Here is a 20,119-nt window from a genome sequence, read left to right as displayed (position 1 = left end):
TAGAGCCTTCACTCTTAGGCTTTGAATTGGTGCCAGGAGCCCAGGGCCTAGATGAAAGGTTGCTGTTCTCACTGTGAGCTCTGGGCTTCGTCTGGCAGATCAGGAAATGTTCTGGAACCCAGAAGCCTTCCATCCCCATCCCCTGCTCCCAAGGGCCGACCCTCAGAACCAGGCAAACAGTCTAACCGTGAGGAGTGAGTACCACCCTGTGGTTGATGGAAATAAAACAAGAAGTGCAGTTATCCCGGCCCAGATATTTAACATGGAAACATCTAGAACAAAGTGTTTCTGAGATCCAATCAGGTGTTTCTGAGCGACCTCTGACTCCTTCCATCCTGTTATGCCTTTCTGTGCTTGTTCTAGGGGAGTGGGGTGGGGCAGGAAGAGGGGAATAAGGGAGAGAGACCAGCAGTGGGCGACTCTAGGGAGAGGTCAGCCCAAAGTGCCATGGCATCTTCGAGGGGTTTTGCTCTCCGTGTATGTTAAGAACATGCTCAGGGCACCTGGGTGGCTCAGTCGGTTAAGCGGCCGACTTCGGCTCAGGTCATGATCTCGCGGTCCGTGAGTTCAAGCCCCGCGTCAGGCTCTGTGCTGACAGCTCAGAGCCTGGAGCCTGTTTCAGATTCTGTGTCTCCCTCTCTCTGACCCTCCCCCGTTCATGCTTTGTCTCTCTCTGTCTCAAAAGTAAATAAACGTTAAAAAAAATTAAAAAAAAAAAAAAAAAAAAAGAACATGCTCAACTTGACAAGGGCCAGCAAAAGCCCAGCCGCCCCACTGCACACATGAACTCCTTAGCAGGATTTCACTTGAATTGAAAAGAAACAAGTTGCCTTTTTAATTTAGGCAATTAACTGTACTCTGCAGTTAACCACAGTGATTGGGTTACTTTTATAACCCACATGCTTCCTTTAAAAAAATAAAACCCCATAGCTAGTTTGTTAGCACTGAGTGGTGGGTCATGAACTTGAGTTGGCCAGATTTGTAGGAGGAAAGAAATGCCTCTTCGTTAGAGAGGCAGGTCTGGCTCCTGCCACAGGCTGGTTCTGGAGTCTTTGATCCTTTATTTTCCCATCTGTAAACTAAGTTCAGAAATACCTGCTGAATATCTGGGGGAGAGAGTGCCTCACGAGGACACAAAATCACAGTTGCCCTTTGCAGACACCTGCATTGGGAACCCACTCGTGGCTCCCGCGTTCCGTCCATACCCATCCACACCCCTGTCTGTCACCACAGGCTTCTCTATCTGAGGTGTACAAAGAAATCTGGACGGGACCAGTCAGCGCTGTGCGCGGCATGCTGCCTCCTGACCAGCCTGTGTGACACCATCGGAGCGATTCTGGCCAGACAGCTCACGATCCAGGTGCGTACGGCCCACAGGGTGACAGTAGCTTCTGTCTAGTTCCCTCACCATTGAGGTACGGTCTCACCTCATGCCCGCGCCCCTGTTGGTCTGTCTGCCCCTGCCCAGTGCCCCTGCCCTGATAGCCACAGGGCTCACTGCTCACCTCCTTCAAGTCTTTGCTCAAAAGTCACCTTCTCGATGAGGCCTAACCAGAGCACTCGTGTAGACTTGTGCCCTCCCTCTATCGCAGGTGCTCCGGACTCCTTCGTCCTGCTCCGTTTTTTCCCAAAGCGGACCACCCCCCCCCCCCCCAATACACCATCTTTTTTACTGAGTGTGTCTGTTGCTCATTGAACTACTAGTGTGCCAGTTCTCCGGGGGCAAAACTTTATATTCACTACCGTATCCCCATCCCTTAAAACAGCAGCTGGCACATCGTAGATGCTCCACAAGTAGCGATTGTTGTGGTCATTGTTTTTAGAGCCTGGAGCCCAGCCTCAGTTCAAACAGGGGTGGCTGAGTGCTTTCCCAAGTGGTAATGCAGGCCTTGGGGCAAGTGAGAAACAGTTTCAAGCTCTTCTGAAGTCTAGGCCCTCAAACCTATGTAGATGGGGCCTGTCCCAAAACACATATCCCAAAGGAATATGCCCTGGAGAGGCACCTCATGGGGCTGGCACCCACCCAGGTAGACATGGAGGAAGGCGGCCTCATGGCCGGGACACACACCTGGGAGTTCTAGACCCTGCTTCAAACAGTATTGTCTCACAAACAAACCACCTTTCATTCTGGGTGCCCATTCTCATTGGCTGCTGGAACCCAATGATGCTCAGCCCGAGTCCAAGAATAGTAGCTGATGTTTATTAAATCCTTCGCTGCGGGGGCGCCTGGGTGGCGCAGTGGGTTGAGCGTCTGACTTCGGCTCAGGTCATGATCTCACAGTTCGTGAGTTCGAGCCCCACGTCGGGCTCTGTGCTGACAGCTCAGAACCTGGAGCTTGCTTCGGATTCTGTGTCTCCTCCCTAACTTGTGCTCTGTCTCTGTTGCTCTCAAAAATAAATACATGTAAAGAGAAAAAAAAAAATCCTTCGCTATGTGCTTGGCAATGAGGGCTTGTCACGCATTCACTCATTTAATCCTCGAATTATCTTAGGACGTAAGCTCTCTCCTTATCCCTGTTTTACACATGTGGACACTCAGACTTAGCGGCTGAACAACTTTGGGAAGGATCCAGTAAGCAGCAGTGGCAAGATCCAGACTCCAGAGTTTGCTCCTCACCACTGTTACACTGGCATAGTAGCTGGTGCGTTTGTGGGTAGGAGCCTTGTGCTTTCCTGCTTGCCGGTGCTGGTCTAAGCACTTTCCCTGTGGTGCTTCATGTAATCTGCTTAGCACTGAGAGAGGCACCATGACTACCCCTGTTTTACAGACGATGAAACAGAGGCCCAGAGAAGTCCAGCGGTTGGGCCAGAGTCACACAGCAAAGAGTAACCGTGCACCGGAAAGAGCACGGCATGGGAAATGGAGGGCGGGTTCTGCCGACGGGCCTCCACGTAAGGGATTGCTTGTTTCAGCGCCCCGTTCTCCTCGTCAGGCAAATAGAGGTGATGACCAGCCTTTCCTGGGGTTGGCAGGCGGCTTCAGAGGAAGTACCTCATCAGGGGCAGAGGAGATCCAGGATGACAGGTGCTGTGATTGCTGGAGAATGTTTGGACGTCATGACTCTATTTCCTTTGCCCCCAGGTTTTCACGGGTGCCTACCTAGCAGCTGTTGACTTGGTGAACTTTGTGTTCATCCTCTTCCCGGTCTGCGGCTCCAAGTTGAAGTCTAATTTGGGTGAGTGTGTGGCCATCTGTTCCTGTCTTCATTCATCAGTGCGCCAAGCGCCTACCCCCTGTCAGGCTTCAGCTGGGCCCCTGCCAGGCACGGACACATGAATGAGCTCGGAGACCCCACCCAGGGCCGAGAGACGGGGCCCTAAACGGTCATTAACGCTGCTTGCGAGGAGGTGCATGCACACCGTGGGCAACCAGAGGGAAGGATGTGACGTTAGATCAGGGGCCGCAGGGAAGGGTATTCCAGGTGAAAAGAACAGCATGAGCGAAGGCCAGGAGGATGGGTGTGCATGACTGGGGGGATGAACAGTGATATCTCAGTTTGTGAACCCGGGTTGGCCAAACACAGCCCCGTAACTTCCAGAAATGGATGCCAGGAATGGGCGCAGGCCACCTCAGGCAGAGTGGGGGCTGGAATTTACTGAGGTAGGATGGGTCGCCCTGAGTATGCCGGACTGGGCGTTCTGAGAAGGGGCAGCCGTGTGCCCCCGCCGTGGCGCAAAAGGGGAGTGCTTGCATCAGTGGGGTAACGTAAGATCCCCAAGCTGCTCAGCGCTGCCCAGAGGAGACGTGTTCCTACTACAGTTCTCGGAGGACTGTCTGTCTCATATTTTAAGGAGACTTCCAAGACCGTGCTCCTTTTTGGCTCACAGCTTCAGGCCCTGGCACAAACACCGTGATGCATTCTCCAAAGCTGTGCCGGTTCAGCTCTGTGCCAGGCTCTGTGGAGATTACAGAAACTGCCGGCCCTCGGGGGGTTCCAGTCTCGCAGAGGCAACTCTGTGTGCAGACACGTGTGAAAAGAAAATGCTTTGAGGGCCGAGGAAGGAGAAGAGCGCCAGTCGTGCGAGTGGGTGGGATGAGGTGGTGGGGAGGAAAGATTCCTCCAACAGGGTGGCAGAGCTACAGGGCCTTGAAGGGTGGAGAGGATCTGGCCTGTCGAGCAACGTGGGAACCTGCTCTGGCATCAGAGATGGGTGCACACCGGAGATGCAGCTCTCCGTTGAGTTCTAGACCCCAGGAGCCTGTGGGATTTTGGTGTTTGTTGCAGGTCGGGGCTCCCGGGAGAGGAAGAGGAGGCAGCGGCTCAGGGCCAGTGTCTTTGCTCTGGCCCTGCCGCTGAGCCTGGGGCCAGGCTGGGCTCTCTGGGCCGCCGTCCGGAAGGCGTCAGGCCCTGTCCGAGGGCCCCAGCGGAGGCTACTGGAGAGCCTGCTGCAGGTGAGGCCGAGCCTGCCCAGGAGGGCGTGGGGATATGCATTCCCTTCCCTCTTCACGGCCCCAACAAATGCCCTGGGCAGGGGCAGGGCCAGGGGCAGGGCAGCCCTACCCAGAAAGTACTAAAAGCGGGAAAGGATGGGCTGTCTCCTCAGGGTGCTGAGTGTATCACCTGTTCCCTCAGGACAACACTGAAATCTTCGGCTACCTGCTGGGTGCCATCGCTGCCTTCGGCTCCTGGGCTTCCCGAATCCCCCCGCTCTCCAGAATCGTGAGGCTGGGTCAGGGCTGGGGCTGTGGGTCGCCATGGCAGGTCTTAGGGCATCTGGGAGCGTCTTCCGAGCTCCCGAGTCCTGGGGTGGAGGGGTTGTGTCGTGTGTGTGCATGTGTGCACGTGCAGGGGGTGGGCCGCCCACCCAGGGGAGGTCCTGAGGTCTGCGAGAGCCTCTCACAGGGGAGCCCACTGAGGTCTCTCCAGAGCAAAGGAAAGGCAGGCTGTCAGGAAGAAGGCATTGGGGTCCGATAAACAAACATTCCACTAGGAAACGAGAAGGTTTTAGAGGAGAGAATCCTGCAGATATTGGGGTTCCATCTGGGAGCATTTTGCTGCAGATACTGTCCAGGCATCCAGGGTGAGGAAAGCCCTGTGTTGGCCAGTTCTGTAGGGGACTTGAGATGTGACTGGAGATGTGACGGGAGATGCTGTGCTTACCCTTGGGAAGCTCCCAGTCTCATGGAAGACATGGAAATGCAAAGCAGAATATTTTAAATGTTTATTTATTCATTTTGAGAGAGAGAGAGAGAGAGAGAGAATTCCAGCAGGTTCCACACTGCCAGCACAGAGCCCTACTCAGGGCTTGATCTCAAGAACCATGAGATCATGACCTGAGCTGAGATCAGGAGTTGGATGCTCAACCGGCTGAGCCACCCAGTCACCCCAAAAGCAGGTTATTTTAATGCTCGAAGAAAGATAGAATCAGGTGTTAGGGGGTTCGCAAGAGGGAGAGAAGGCTCCTATGCTATTCCTATGAGTGAGGGTGAAAACTTCACACTGCCTGGTGGACAGGGCCAGAGATGCTTCCCATTGGCTCCGAAGGGAAGGCGAAATTGGAGGAGGCAGAGGTGAGGGAGGGAAAGCGGAGAGCACGCGGGAAAAGACACTGAGGCAGGAAGAGCAAGATATCGTGGGTGTGCAGAACTGCTCCGCTGTGCCGGGAGGGCCTCCCCGACAGGAATAATGGCCAGGCCTAACACCGGAAACGTGATGGGCCATCACTAGGTCTAAAGAAACCGCTTGCCCCAGAGCATCATCTAACAGCAGTTCCAGGATTTGGGGTGTGGGGGGGCAGGTGCTTAGTTGATCATTGGTAGGAAGCTGATGCCTGTGCTGTCATGGCCACAAACCTCACGGGTGACGGGGCCTCCCAGCAAAGGCGCTGCCTCCGGATCAAGGGAGGGGAGAGTGGGGAGCCCCTGGGACAGTGGGGCTCGAAGCTGCGTCACGCGAACACCTTCAGAGGGGCTGGTACAGTGCCTGGCTGTATTAGTTTCCTGGGGCTGCCATTAGAAAGTATCACAGACTTTGAATAGCAGAAACATATTGTCTCAAAGTACTAGAGGCCAGAAGTCCAGTATCAAGGTGTCCGCAGGGCCATGCTCCCTCTGAAGGCGCTAGGGAAGGATCTCTTCCAGGCCTCTTTCTAAATTTCTGGAAGTTCCTTGGCTAATGGCCGCGTAACTGCGCAACTCCAGTGTTCGCATGGCGTTCTTTCTTCCTGTGTGTGTCCTCACATGGCCTTCCCTCTGGTCGTTTCTGTGCCCAGGCTTCCCTTTCATAAGGACACGGTCATATTGGATGAGGGTGCACTCTAATGACCGCATCTTTAACGTGATCATCTGCAGGGATCCTATTGCCAAAGAAGGCCACATTCACAGGCTCTGGAGGTTGGGACTTCAACATCTTTTGAGAGAGGGGAACGCGGTTCAACCCCTGACACCACCCACCTAACATAGCCCCAGGCCAGCCCCACCACTGACCTTCACTCCGCTACATTTTATTCACGGCCTTGGTCACAACCTGAAATTAGCTCCTTCAGTTATTTACCAAGTTGGTCCCAGGTAGGACATCAGCACCATGAGAGCAGTGGTCTTGTCTGTTTTATTTCCCCTGTATTCCAGGTGCTGGGAGCCTGCTCATGGTAGGTGCCAGCACACTCTCAAATGAGTTACCTAAGGGGTACCTGGATGGGTGGCTCAGTCGTTTGGGAGACCGACTCTTGATTTTGGCTCAGGTCATGAGCTCATGGTTTGTGAGATGGATCCCTGAGTCGGAGTCTGGGCTGACGGCATAGCGCCTGCGTGGGATTCTCTCTCTCTCTCTCTCTCTCTCTCTCTCTCTCTCTCTCTCTCTGCCCCTCCTCCACTTGTGTGCACATGCATGTGTGTTCCCTCTCTTTCAAAAGAAATAAATGAACATTTAAATAATAATAATGATGATAGCGAGTGACATAATCTGGTCTGGAAAAAAAGAAGCTTATGGATGCAGGAACCAGAAGAGCCGTTTGGGGGCAGAAAGAGCAGCTTTGTTCTCTGTGGTCTTGGGAAATAGAAGCAAAACCAAGAGTGGAGAGAAGTTATGGGGGGTCCACATCCCACTTATGGGTTAGATGCTTTGCATGGCTTCTGGCATATTGAGAGCAATTAGTATTGTTATTCTTGCCTTAGGAGCTAGTGGAGTCCCCATCACTAAAGGCATTCAAGCCTGATGGCCCCTTGGCAGGAAGATAAGAGTTAGATTGTATTAAGGATAAAGTTGGGCAATCTCTGAGGCACTGCCAGCCTTGACTATCTCTGGTTCCATAAAGAAGAACCCAGAGCTAGGGTCCCCTTATTAGGGAGAAACTCAGCAGGGTTTGGGGTGTTCTAGGCAGCCTAGCCAGCATGGCCTTGAACCCTAGATCCCCCAGAAGCTGCTTCTAATTTACCCCTGCTGGGGGTGCTGAGGAGCAGAAGGCTGGGTGGCTTTGGTGGAAGAAGTTTCCATTCTTTCAGGAGTGCTTGAACAGAGCAAGGGGCATGAGCCACCCGCTGACCAGTATGGGGTAGTGCTGGCAGCACTGGGACCTGTCGCTGCTGCAGGAGCTGACGCACGTCCTGCTTTGAGCGCCCCGCGATGGTTTCGCCGGGTAGCCACCCTGAGTTCTGTGTGACCAGCCAGACGAAGCCCACATGTGCTGGACAAAGACCTGCCGTATCTCCAGTCGGCAAGCCAGTCCCAGTCTTCAGCAGCTGCTAAGCACCTACAGAGTGTCCAGCGTGTAGGCAGACAGAACCCAACAGGCCCCAGGACTGACCAGGAAGAGAGATGGGAGTTTTGAAATCAGTGAGTTCTATGCGCGGGTTGGCACATGAATGACGGCAGAGAGCCCACGCAGAGCGGCAGCAAGTGCGAGTCAAGAGGCAGAAGGCAGTTCCCAGCCCTGACCCTGCAAGTCACTGGCCATCAGTGTCCTCTGTAAATGGGGGTCAGTAGCCTGGGGGACCTCTGAGGGTTTCTCACCACAACAGTGCTGTCTGGGACAGAGCCACTTCCTGGGCTGAGTCAGGTGGAAGGGGACAGGGCTGCTTTCCGGACTGTGTCAGGTGGGAAGGGCCTCTGGGGCCGGCAAGTCAGGGGCCACCCTCCCCAGCCTGGCTGCTGTCTCTGTTAACCAGTCTTCAGGGCAAGGCTAAAAACAAAATAACCAAAAACAGGAAACCCTGGGAACCAAACCTGAAGAAATGCAAAGGAAAGTGTAACACTCCCAAGGAATCTTTTTGAGAGTTAAAATAAAAATGGGGAAAATCAGCCAAACCTTGCTTTTTCCTCTGAAAGTTTTTCAATCTCTAGCCAATACCTGTATGTCTCTAGATACAGTTATTTAATGAGTAAAATAAATTACATATAATTTATATTTCTATAGATTTAAATATACTATGTTATTATATATAATTGAAAATATACAGTATTTGTGTATATACATATATATGTATATATAAGGTGACTTCATACCTGTAAAAAGTATTTAACATATAAATATTGAATATGTTTCTTTTTTTTTTTTTAACCAATATTTCCATCACTCTTTCTCCAAAAATATTCCCTTGGCTTCAAAACTTCCAGAATGTCACCTCTAATTTTCCTGACTTTTTCCAATTGGCCAGGTTGAGGATTGGTGGTCCCAGGAAGAGAAGTCAATCCTTAGCTGTTCATACTTCATCATAAGTCCCTCCCGTTCTCCCAGGTGACACTTGTGAGCCACTACCCAGTGCCAGGGGTTAGGGGTGCCGAGATGGGCAGGACCCTGCTCTGCTCTCAGGAGCCCTCTGTCTGTTGAGATGTATCATGTGTAATGGAGCCTAGAATGGGAGTTATTCACCCCTGTTAGGGTGGAGGTGTATGGAAGACTTCTTTTTTTTTTTTTTTAAGTTTATTTATTTATTTCGAGAGAGAGAGAGCGAGCGAGCACAAGTGGGGGAAGGGCAGAGCCCAACGTGGGGCTCGAACTCACCAACTTTGAGATCACAACCTGAGCTGAAACCAAGAGTTGGACACTTAGCCGACTATGCCACCTAAGTGTGGGGGGGGTGGGGGGTGGGTTTGTTAGAGTTGAGTTTACACCAGGTTTTGAGGCATGAATAGGAGTTCACCAGGTAAAGGAAGCAGCTTGAGCAGAAGCCGGAAACCTAATAGAAGCAGCACCTTTGGGGACTGGCCATGGGCAGAAGGCTTGCGCTCCAACCTGCCAAGGGCAGGACCAAAGGCCTAGATCTTAGAATCCTGCTCCGAGGGGGCTGGAGGACAGCAGTGTTCCTGCACAGCTCCCTCCTCTCTCTGTCCAGTGCCAGGGTAAGGCATTTCCCTCCATCCACCTGTGGACCCGGCTCCTGTCGGCCCTGGCGGGCCTCCTCTATGCCTCGGCCATTGTGGCCCATGACCGGCGGCCTGAGTACCTGCTTCGGGCCACACCCTGGTTCCTGACCTCCCTCGGCCGTGCTGCACTGGACCTCTCTGTATCCACGCTGGGCCTAGGGGGCTTGACTGCCGGTGTCTCATCTCCCCCTATCCCTGCGGTGCCCTCCTTCCCTATGGCTAGATGGCACTCTCTCCCAGGGGGGCCAGGGAGGAGGTTTGAAGCCTGGGGCAGACAGATGCAATGGCAATCAGTTGCAATTTTGTATTTTGTTCCCTTTATATATACTATATGAAGCAATTATCTCTTGGCTGGAGCTCTGAGAAGCCTCAAGCGGGGGTGTGCAGGCCCCAGAAGCAGACCCAGGTTCCAGTCTCAGTGCTGCTCCTCACGCAGGCCAGTCCCCACCCTCCTGTGAACCCGTTTTCCTCATCTTTGCCCTGTCCTTCTCACAAGGCTAGGAAGGGGCTTTGCAAGCTGACCTGCCACGCAGGGGTGATCATCCCGTTCTGTTGTCTTTGGCACTGGAACCTTGGGTTGGGGAAGCAGAGATCAAAGCTGACAAGGGCTGCCCTTTGTCAATGACTGCTTTCTGGTTCCCCAGGGGTTGTCGCCTGATGTGATGACACCCCAGTGACCTTGACGTGAGAACCTCAAGGGCAAGCTAAGCTCAGACATTGGGCAGAGAGAGAGGTGGACAGCGGGTAATTTGTGTATGAAGCACCTGTGGATTTATCATAAATAGTTTAGAAATCGTTAGAAACTGTGATTTTCTCCTGTGCTGTACTAGTTTTCTGGGGCTGCCCTATTAAGTTACCCAACGTTGGTGGCTTGTCACAACAGAAATGTGTTCTCACGGTTCCAGAGGCTACAAGGCCAAAGTCCAGGCAGGGCCACACTCTCCCGGAGGCCCTGGGAGAGAATCTTCCCTTGTTTGTTCCAGCGTCTGATGGCTCCTGGTGCTCCTGGGCTTGGGGCAGTGTAATTTCATTTTTTACCTCAGTCATCACATGTTCTTCTTCCCTTCACGTAGCTCTGTGGGTCCACCCTAATCCACTGTGACCTCATCTTAATTATATCAGCAAACACCCCCCCCCTTTTTTTTTAAAGATTTTATTTTATTTTAAGGGGGAGATGCCTATTTTCTTTTAAATGTTTATTTTTGAGGGCAAGTGAGAGCAAGTGGCAGAGAGATGGGGACAGAGGACCTGAAGCAGGCTCTGCGCTGACGGCCCAAAGTGGGGCTTGAACTCATGAGCTGTGAGATCATGACCTGAGCTGAAGTCAGACGCTCAACTGACTGAGCCACCGGGGTGCCCTTTAAAAGATTTTATTTTTAAGTAATCTCTACACCCAGTGTGGGGCTCAAACTCACAATCCTGAGAGTTGCATGCTTTTCTGAGCCAGCCAGTTGCCCCAAGACCCTATTTTTTTTTTAATTTTTTTTTAATGTTTTATTTATTTTTGAGACAGAGAGAGACAGAGCATGAACAGGGGAGGGGCAGAGAGAGAGGGAGACACAGAATCTGAAACAGGCTCCAGGCTCTGAGCTGTCAGCACATAGCCCGACGCGGGGCTTGAACTCACCAACTGTGAGATAGATCATGACCTGAGCCGAAGTAGGATGCTTAACCGACTGAGCCACCCAGGCGCTCCCTATTTTTTTTTTTAAAGTTTATTTATTTATTTTGAGAGAGACAGAGACAGAATGAGTGGGGGAGGGGCAGAGAGAGGGAGAGAGAGAGGATCCCAAGCAGGCTCTGTGCTGCCAGAACTCACAAAACTGAGACCGTAACCTTAGCTGAAACCAAGAGTCGGACGCTTAACTGACTGAGCCACCCAGGCGCCCCTCCCCCGGACCCTATTTTTAAATGAAGTCACTTTTGGAGTTTCCAGATGGATATGAATTTGGGCAGGGGAGGAACACTATTCAACCCACTCCATGCACTGTCCCTTCAAGGGACAAGCCAAGCCCTTCAAGGAAGGTGTTTTTCAAAATGCTTTTGATTAACAAGTATTTACTGAGTGCTTGTTGGGGGGCAAGGTGTTGCTGGCTGCTGAGTCCTCGTGGGGGAAATGTGGAGAAAGTCAGACCTGCTCTGTTCTTAAATGAGCTCATGTCTGTTTTGGGGCCCACCCAGGCAGGATCATCTGGGGAGAGAGAGCCCTTGGGGTGCAGAGGCGAAGGTAGCCCTGGGTGGCTGAAATGCTGTGCTTTGTTGCACCTTAACTCTACCTCTCAGATCATTTTCCTTTCCTGGGTGATGAAGAGCAAGATGAGACGGGCCTTGGGGTTTACCCCTGAAGCCAGAGAGAGCCCCGACACCCAGGCCCTTTTGACCTGCACAGACAAAGAGGAAGAAAGCCAGGAGGCAAGGTCTCGCCGGTTGGAAAACTGCTGGGCCCACCGGGGTCTGTGCGCAGGATGCTGGGCATTTCTCGAGCTAGGACAGTTGGTCACTTTAAAAAACTACTACAATTTTTTATGGAAAAAAAAAAAACAAACCCAAAACGCTACTGTTTATGCCCAGTGCTAAGGATGCCCTGAATAAATAGGATCTTCCACTTTCCCAACTACAACATATTTTTAAATGGGTTTTTGAGATCATTTAATAAACTTTAATGTATTTTGAGCAATGTAGATGAGATTGTTAAATGTCCGCTTAAGCTAGTTAGTAACTTCCTCATATATATAAGTTCACATACTACATAAATTAATAGGTTAATTTAGAAATAATATGATTTTACCCTATTTCATAAAAACATGTATTCCTAGTTGCACATGCGTCTCTGACGTATACATCGTAACCATCACTAACACAGCCCTTTTTTTTTCAGTTGATCTTGCCAAAAAGCTGATCTTTAAAGGTGCTGTTTACAGTAACATCCCCCATATACATCGTACCAGAAAATGTGTTTGTCTCCTTACCGATTTTAACAGGTGACCTAAGTAGGCAGAACTTACTCTAACTCTCAGTTTGTCTTTGCCAAAAGTCCTTGGTTCCAAAAAGCTGAGAAATTGCTTCATGATACAAGAGTGCTTGTAAGGACTTGAACATAAGGCAGCTCCCTCTTTTCTAAGATAATTTCTTGAGGAAAAAATCTCACCTGTTACCTAGGCTCCTCACTGTCCTTGTTTTTCTTCCAGAGAAGGTGAGTGAGTGAACTGGGTCCATCCCTTCGAATATTCTAGGTTTAACAATGTAATCTGACTGAGTTAACAAAACAGAAGATAGTGGTGGGCGCGGCCAAGGTAAAGGGGTTTATGTAAGAGCTTGGACCAAAGCTCCACATTCCCGTGGAGGCTCTAATGGGAGGTTATTTTCATTCCATTCTAGAAACTTGACGAAATTCTATCCCCAAAGGGAGCTAAAGTATTTAAAGAGAGAGAGCCCTGTGTGGCTTGGCATTCTGAAGGGATGACACAGAGCCTTTGCAATGGCTTCCACGGTTCTTTACGAGTGATGGTTTTCAGCGTGAGGTCCCCACACCAACATCGCCTGGGAACTTGCAGGAAATGCAATTCTAGGGCTCCATCAGCTCTACCCAATCTTAAACTGAGGGTGTTTTATTTATTTTTTTTAATTTAATTTTATTTACTTTGAGAGAGAGAGAAAGAGCAAGGGAGGGGAGAGAGAGGGGGAAAGAGAGAATCCCAAGCAGGCTCAGCTCAGATCCTGACAAGGGGCTCAGTCCTAAGACTGAGATCATGACCTGAGCCGAAATCAAGAGTCGGACACTCAACCGACTGAGCCATCCAGGCGCCCCAGACTGAGGGTGTTTTAATAAGTGCACTGGGTGCTTCTGATGCACACTAATGTTTGAGAACCACTGCTTTACAAAAGCATTTAGCCCCTACTGCAGTGATTCCCAAACTTGGCCCAAACTTTAGAATCATCTGCAGGGGAGTGAGGGGCTTTGAAACTCTCCAGGTCACGTCCATACCAATTAATCAGAACGTCTGCTGGGAGAGCTAAACATCAGTTGTTTTGTTTTCTAAGATGCCCAGGTGACTCCACTGTGCAGCCAAGTTTGGGAACCCCTGACCTACTGTGACATCAAAGACAGAGATAAGATACAGCTTATAGGAAGCAGAAAGGGAGATGGGCCATGAAAAAACAGAAATAATATTTTAGAGATGCTTTTGAAGGAACGGGGTCTTGTTTTTAGAAAAAGTCTCCTGACTGAGAATTCTTTTTACCTCCCCGTCTCCACTTGAAAGAATTCAGACTGGGTGCCTCTCACCACATTACCACCCTGCAAATCACTGAGGACAATGGCAGCCATCAGTCGCTACATGGAGCTGACCATCGAGCCCGTGCAGCAGGTAAGCGGCCGGAGTCCAGAGGGGTGGGGAGTGGTCATGGAAGGCTTCCCGGAGGAGGTGACACTTTAGCTGCAGGATGGGCACGATGAGACAAGAAAGCATGTAAAAGGAGGCAGGAGGTCTCCAAGGCCTCAGTGGGGGACAGATGAAAGGGTGGAGAGGAGGCAAGCGAGAGATCCTCGTACCGTGCCACCTGACTGTCATCCTGAGGGACAGGAGTCCAGGAGGCATCAGGACTAGAGACTCAGGGTCAGATGCGCCTGTTAGAGGTGTCTCTCAGGCAAGGTTGGGGGGCAGACCAGGAAAGAGGAGGTAGAAAGAAGGCAGTCAGTGAGGGGCGCCGATAAGTCTAGGTGAGAGGTGGTGTGGCCTGAAGCAGGGGCAAGGCTGGGGCAGGTGGAGAGGCAGAGACCAAGTGGGGGGTTGGCGGGCAGAGTGCTGGGGGCGTGAGGGTGTAGGGTGAGAGAGGCTGAGGGCTCCCGATGACTCCTGGGGTTCCGGCCTGCACACAGGGCTTCCCAGGAGCAAGAACGTTAGAGAAGTGAGGGAAAGAGCTGACAGGAAGTCCGCCCCGTCGTCCCACACCCACTGCGACTTCTCGTGGAGGTTTCCAGTGGCCTCAGGGTCACTAAATCCTGGGTTAGCTCTGTCTTTGTTGAGATTCAACACGCTCGGCCACCGGCTGCTTCTGGCTTATGGGGCGCTCGCGCTCCCAGCTCCCCATGCTTTCCTCCCCTCAGTGTTCAGTCTGGGCACCCGTCCCCACGTGGCACCTCACACTTGCGGTGTCCAAACAGAACGTGGGATTTCCGTGCCCTCCCTCTTCCTCCCCCATCCTCCCATCCTAGGAAATGAATTCCTCTCTCCCCCTCAGTGCATGCCTACACCCGTCCAGTCCGTGTGTGAGTCTCCTGTTTACTTGGTGTAAAATAGATCCCACGGCCTCCTACCTCGTTTCCGTCTCCACTGTTAATCTTGTCCCACCCCCGCCACCTGCACCCTGCAGCCAGGAGGGGCGATTCCTTGTGTTCCTCCTTGGCTTGAAACCCTCTGGCTTCCCATTTCATACAGAAGAAACTCTAAAGTTACACAGACTTGCAAGGCCCCACGAGCCGAGCATTCCCTCTCTCTCTGACTGTGCCCACGTCTCTTCTCTCTTCGTTCACTCCTCCTAGCTGCCTGGGATTTCCCTCCGTTCCTGTGCCTCCAGTGCTCTTCCTCCCCATTTTTTTTTATACGGCTGCCTCCTTCCTTTCCTTCAACCTAAATGTCACCTTCTCCAAAAGCCACCCCCCGACTGCACACTCAAAAGTAGCCTGCACCCCTCTGTGCTATTTCTCTATGTTAAATGTGCCTTTTTAAATGCTCTGCAAAGTACTTCTCGCTGTCTTTTACTTTTGTTTGTTGTCCGTCTCCTGCTGGGATAGAAACTTTGCCTCTGTCTGTCTTGTTTGCCGAGACCCTGGTGCCTCGGGCCACAGGCCCTCAGTAAAGGATGTTTGGAGCGTGGCATGAAGTTCAGTGGTAGCAGCCGCCGCTCAGCTACCACTGAGGGTAGGTAGCTCATACGGGGCTCAGTAGGAGCTGGGACATACGGGTGCTCGGAGAGTTTGGGCCTGAGAGATAGGTTTCAGTCTTTGCTGTGGTTCCTTGGAAAGTGCGTGCAAGTAACGCTATGTGACATAAGTGTGTTCAGGGAGATTCAGCGCCTGCTTTCACAGGCCCACAGGTTTGAGAGCCCATTTCGGCCATTAAACGCCTCTTAGATGGGAAGTCTGGGGAAGGCACAGGGAACCCCGGCAGCATCTGGCCAGTGTTTTGCACTAGAAATGTTTAAATCCTCAAACCTCAGAAACACAATAGTGCAAAACTTGCATTCACTCTAACGCAATACCTGAAGCTTGAGTGGATTCTTCCTGCAGAACAGACTCCATTAAAGAAGAGTGTGTCCCTCTTTCTCATTCTCTTCCACTGAGGCCTCTGGCACGTTTTTTTTGAGCAAATACTCGCACTTGGCCTCTTCCTTCCGTGTCCGCCAGAGGGCGAGTGGTGTCCCTGAGACAGCTCCCAGCAGGGAGTCTGCAGCCTGGCCGTCCAGGGCCAGGGGCACCCCTTCTACAGTAGCCTGTTTATTGAGGGTTATTTGCCAGTCTCTGAGAAAATAATAACAGGCAACACTTCTGTGATGCTTCTTGTGCTGGGCATAGTGCTTAGAGTACTGGTCTACGTGCTCTGTATACTCACGTAAACCTGACCGCCAACCCCTGAGGTATTAACCTCATTTTACAGATAAGGCAAATGAGGCACAGAGACATTAAGCAAGTTGCCCAAGGTCACACAGCTTGTCAGTGGCAGAACCAGGATTCAGAGTCTGTGCCCTTGACCACTATGCAACAATGCCTCTTACTTGGCATAATGTCTGACACCAAGGAAGCACTTGATAAATGGTTGGGTTTTTAAAAATTATTATTACTGCAAATTCTCATTAAGTATTATTATTTATATTGTTTTATTGTCTAATAATTAATCATTGTATTAGGATTTTAAATTGAGGCACAGAGAGGGTGAAGTAACTTGCCCAAGATCTCATAGTTAGAGAAGCACAGGAATGGGTTTCAGATAAAGCCCGTCTGATTCATAAAGAGAGCATGTTCAGGACGCCTGGGTGGCTCAGCTGGTAAAGCATCCGACTTCAGCTCAGGTCACAATCTTGTGGTTTGTAAGTTCGAGCCCCACATCAGGCTTTGCTGCCAGCTCAAAGCCTGGAGCCTGCTTTGGCTTCTGTGTCTCCCTCTCTCCCTGCCCCTCCCCTGCTCATGCTCTCTCTCTCTCTCTCTCTCTCTCGAAAATAAAATAAACATTAAACATTTTTTTAAAAAATAAAAAAAAGAGAACAAGTTCTCTGTGCTCATTTCATGCCTGCTCAGTTGGCAAAATTTTCCTTTTTTTTTTTTCATGAGAATGTCCCAGTGGGCAAGGTTGTGGTGAAATAGGTCCCCTGTTGGCAAGTGCATTGATGTATGTCCCATCTGCACAGCCACCTGGAAGTGGACAACAAGGACCGCAGGGGCACTTATTGTCTGCTCAGCAGGCCCCCCTGGGCACTGGGCACTGTCCTAAGGAAGGGTATTCTAGAAGATGCAGCTGGGTTCAGCTGAGCTGAGGGGCTAAGGACCTTGGGGTCCTGGGGATCAATGGCTTGGAGCATCTGAAAACTCCATTTTCCCTCTTGATTCAGACTTGGTCGGGCCCTGAGGAATTTATAGAATTTATCGTTGATGGGGGCGCCTGGATGGCTCAGTCGGTTAAGCGTCCGACTTCAGCTCAGGTCACGATCTCGCAGTCTGTGAGTTTGAGCCCCGCATCGGGCTCTGTGCTAACAGCTCAGAGCCTGGAGCCTGCTTCCGATTCTGTGTCTCCCTCTCTCTCTGACCCTCCCCCATTCATGGTCTGTCTCTCTCTGTTTCAAAAATAAATAAACTTAAAAAAAAAATTAAAAAAAAAAAAAGAATCTATCGTTGATGTTGCCTGGGAGGCCCATGCCCCCCACCCCCTAGCCTGTCTAGCCAACTCTCGTGTGAAACTGTGTACTTAACCCATCCAGGGCTAGAGCCCCATGTGGTTTGGGGCCCAGTACGAGTAGCCATTCTCATGTGTCCAGGGCATTACATCTGAGCCCTGTGACACCCCTTCAAATGAGGCAAGGCAGGGATTACCACCCCCTTCGCTAGATACATACCTTGGCATGTGCTTCATTGTGGAAGATGTGGATCCAGAAGGCAGGCTGTTGCCCTGTGATGTGTCAGTGGAACGACCCAAATCTTGCCCACTCTGAAACCCTGGCCAACAGAGCTTCCAGGAGCTCTGACAGCCCCCAGGAGCTCTGTGGGGGAAGCTCTCTCTGAGATGGATGGATGGATGGATGGATGGATGGATGGATGGATGGACAGATGGATGGTGGAGGGATGGGCAGATGGATGGATGGATGGATGGGCAGATGGATAGATAGGTGATAGATACAAATCTTGTAAGTCTCTTCCTCCCTTTAACCTCCCCACCTGTTGGTGGGTATGAACCCATGCAGTGCATTTTGGCAGTTGCTATCCAAATTACAAATGCACGTATCCTCTGATCCAGCAATTCCACTTCTAGAAATTGGTCCTTTAAAAACCCTGAAACCTTGGGTGTATGGTATAATTTATCGCAGTCAGTGTTGTAAAAGCAAGAGATTGGAGGGCTCCTGGGTGACTCAGTTGGTTAAGCATCCAACTTCTGCTCAGGTCATTAACTCACGGTCTGTGGGTTGGAACCCTGCGTCGGGCTCTGTGCTGACAGCTCAGAGCCTGGAGTCTGCTTCAGATTCTGTGTCTCCCTCTCTCTCTGCCCCTACCCCACTTGCACTCTGTCTCTCTCGGAAAAAAAAAAAAAACAGCCAAGCAAACAAGCATGCAATGTCCATCAGTTTGAGGACAGGTTAAGCAGATTGTGAACACTTACATGATGCCACAAAAGAAACAAAAAGAAAAACAAAAGCCTCTGCTCTAGAGCTATCTCTAGGACACATTGTTAAGTGAGAAAAAGAAAGGTGCATAGGAGAGTGTAGATGTGCTGGCAACCTTTGTAGAACTAGGGAAGTCATATATCTGCATTCGATAGGTTATGTATGGACTATCTGGACAGATACACAAGAAACTGAGCGTTGGTTGCCCCTGGGGAGAACTGGGTGCCTGGGGAATTCAGGTGGGAGCGGACCTCGCATTCTACACCCTTTTGTACCTTTTAAAAAACATAAACGTTCATTTATTTATTTTGAGGGGGGGGGGGAGAGAATCCCAAGCAGGCTCTGCACTGCCAGCACAGAGCCAGATGCAGGGCTCGATCCCATGAACCAGGATATCATGACCTGAGCCCAAATCAAGAGTCTGAGCTCATCCGACTCAGCCACCCTTTGGTACCTTCTAAACACCAGTGTATGTGAATGCTTCGACAATTCAGAAATAAAGTAGACTAAGTCTCCCTGCCTGCCCTTTGCCCACACACCCTGCAGGCAGGCTGCAGCACCACCCGGCTGCCTGGCGATGGACAGATGAACCCTGGAGACGCGAACCTGCAGGAGCCGCCCTCTTACCCTCCCGTTCAGGTCATCCGGGCCCGCGTGTCTTCCAGCAGCTCCTGCGAAGTCTCCTCCATCAACTCCGACCTTGAGGTACTCACACGCTGCTGCCCGCCAGGTGCATGGCTTGTCCTTCACTGACACTTGCCGGGGCTTCCACGGTGCTCGAGCTGCTGTGCCCTAATCCGCCCACGCTGGCCTCCCACCTGCCAAACAGTGAAGGGGCGTGCATGGGGCAGCGCCCACGCGGGGTGTGTTGAGAAGAGGTTTCCACGGTCAAATGAGTCAGGGAAGCACTGCATGTCACGGTCCCATCTTATTTTTTTTTTTAATATTTTTTTTTAACATTTATTTATTTTTGAGACAGAGAGAGACAGAGCATGAACGGGGGAGGGTCAGAGAGAGAGGGAGACACAGAATCGGAAGCAGGCTCCAGGCATCAGGCCAGAGCCCGACGCGGGGCTCAAACTCACGGACCGTGAGATCGTGACCTGAGCTGAAGTCGGACGCTTAACCAACTGAGCCACCCAGGCGCCCCTCACGGTCCCATCTTAAAGAGTCACCCGCACGTTCAGGTCTTACAGAAATAAACACACACGTAATTAATGTTTATTAGAGTCTGGGTGTTCCCCAAACCCATTTGACCGTGGAGCATCCCTTCCAGAGAGGAGCAGCAGCTACACCTGCGGTGTCCTCAGGGTCATACACAGGAGCCCCGTGGTGGACACCATGCCTGGCACTGTCATCATTTTGAGTTTTTGGATCTGTGAGCAAGACACATGTCATATTTTGGATGCCAGCGACAGGTGTAACTCCCTGGTCCGAGCTCTTGGGTCACTGCCTGTCCCCCAGCTGTGGCTCCCAGCTCTGTTCTGTGAGGAAGTTTCGTGTTGTGGAAAATGAGAGCAAGGACAGGGTAGTAGGCACATGATGTCAACAGGAGAGTGTCTGCTGTCTTTTGGCAGGGGTTGGGTGGGGGAAGGAGGACAGCCCTTCACCCTGGGTTTGCTTTCTACTATTTTGGAGTTCAAATGCCCTTTTATAAAATGATGATAATAGTAAGGGGGGGTTGGTGTTAGTTTTAATAGCTTTATTTTGCAAAACAGCCACTTCGCCATCTTGGATAAGCCCCCAAACTTCTTGAACTCGTTGTGAAACCCCAAATCCAAAAGACTCAGAGCCACTGATCTGTGGGATAAAGTCCCGATTGGTTAATGTGAGGTTCTAGACCTTTCACAACTACCCCAGCCTTATGTGCCTTGCCCACCCACCCCTCCCCACTGCCCTAGCTGTCCACCTTGGCCATGGACTGTTCCCTGTACCCAGACCTCTGGGCC

The 20,119-nt window shown here is 51.2% G+C and overlaps 1 protein-coding gene across 6 annotated transcripts in view; it reads left to right on the top strand.

Annotated features, from left to right (window-relative positions):
• TMEM44 (transmembrane protein 44) overlaps nucleotides 1–20,119 on the top strand; it is a 35,760-nt gene that overhangs the window by 2,053 nt on the left and 13,588 nt on the right. For 3 of the 6 annotated variants that reach the window (XM_047874123.1, XM_047874122.1, XM_047874127.1), the window contains exons 2-9: nucleotides 1,234–1,360; nucleotides 3,083–3,176; nucleotides 4,227–4,393; nucleotides 4,575–4,661; nucleotides 9,272–9,442; nucleotides 11,586–11,714; nucleotides 13,565–13,669; nucleotides 18,717–18,875. In XM_047874123.1, the coding sequence (XP_047730079.1) occupies nucleotides 1,234–1,360; nucleotides 3,083–3,176; nucleotides 4,227–4,393; nucleotides 4,575–4,661; nucleotides 9,272–9,442; nucleotides 11,586–11,714; nucleotides 13,565–13,669; nucleotides 18,717–18,875 (1,039 nt within the window). Of the gene's footprint in view, nucleotides 1–1,233; nucleotides 1,361–3,082; nucleotides 3,177–4,226; nucleotides 4,394–4,574; nucleotides 4,662–9,271; nucleotides 9,443–11,585; nucleotides 11,755–13,564; nucleotides 13,670–18,716; nucleotides 18,876–20,119 lie in introns of all 6 variants that reach the window. The other 3 variants (XM_047874124.1, XM_047874125.1, XM_047874126.1) reach the window with 2 other exon arrangements.

Source organism: Prionailurus viverrinus, chromosome C2 (assembly GCF_022837055.1).
Source record: "Prionailurus viverrinus isolate Anna chromosome C2, UM_Priviv_1.0, whole genome shotgun sequence".
Taxonomy (NCBI): Eukaryota; Metazoa; Chordata; class Mammalia; order Carnivora; family Felidae; genus Prionailurus; species Prionailurus viverrinus.
Note: the sequence above shows the minus strand (reverse complement) of the source record. Positions and strands in the feature narration are given on the sequence as shown.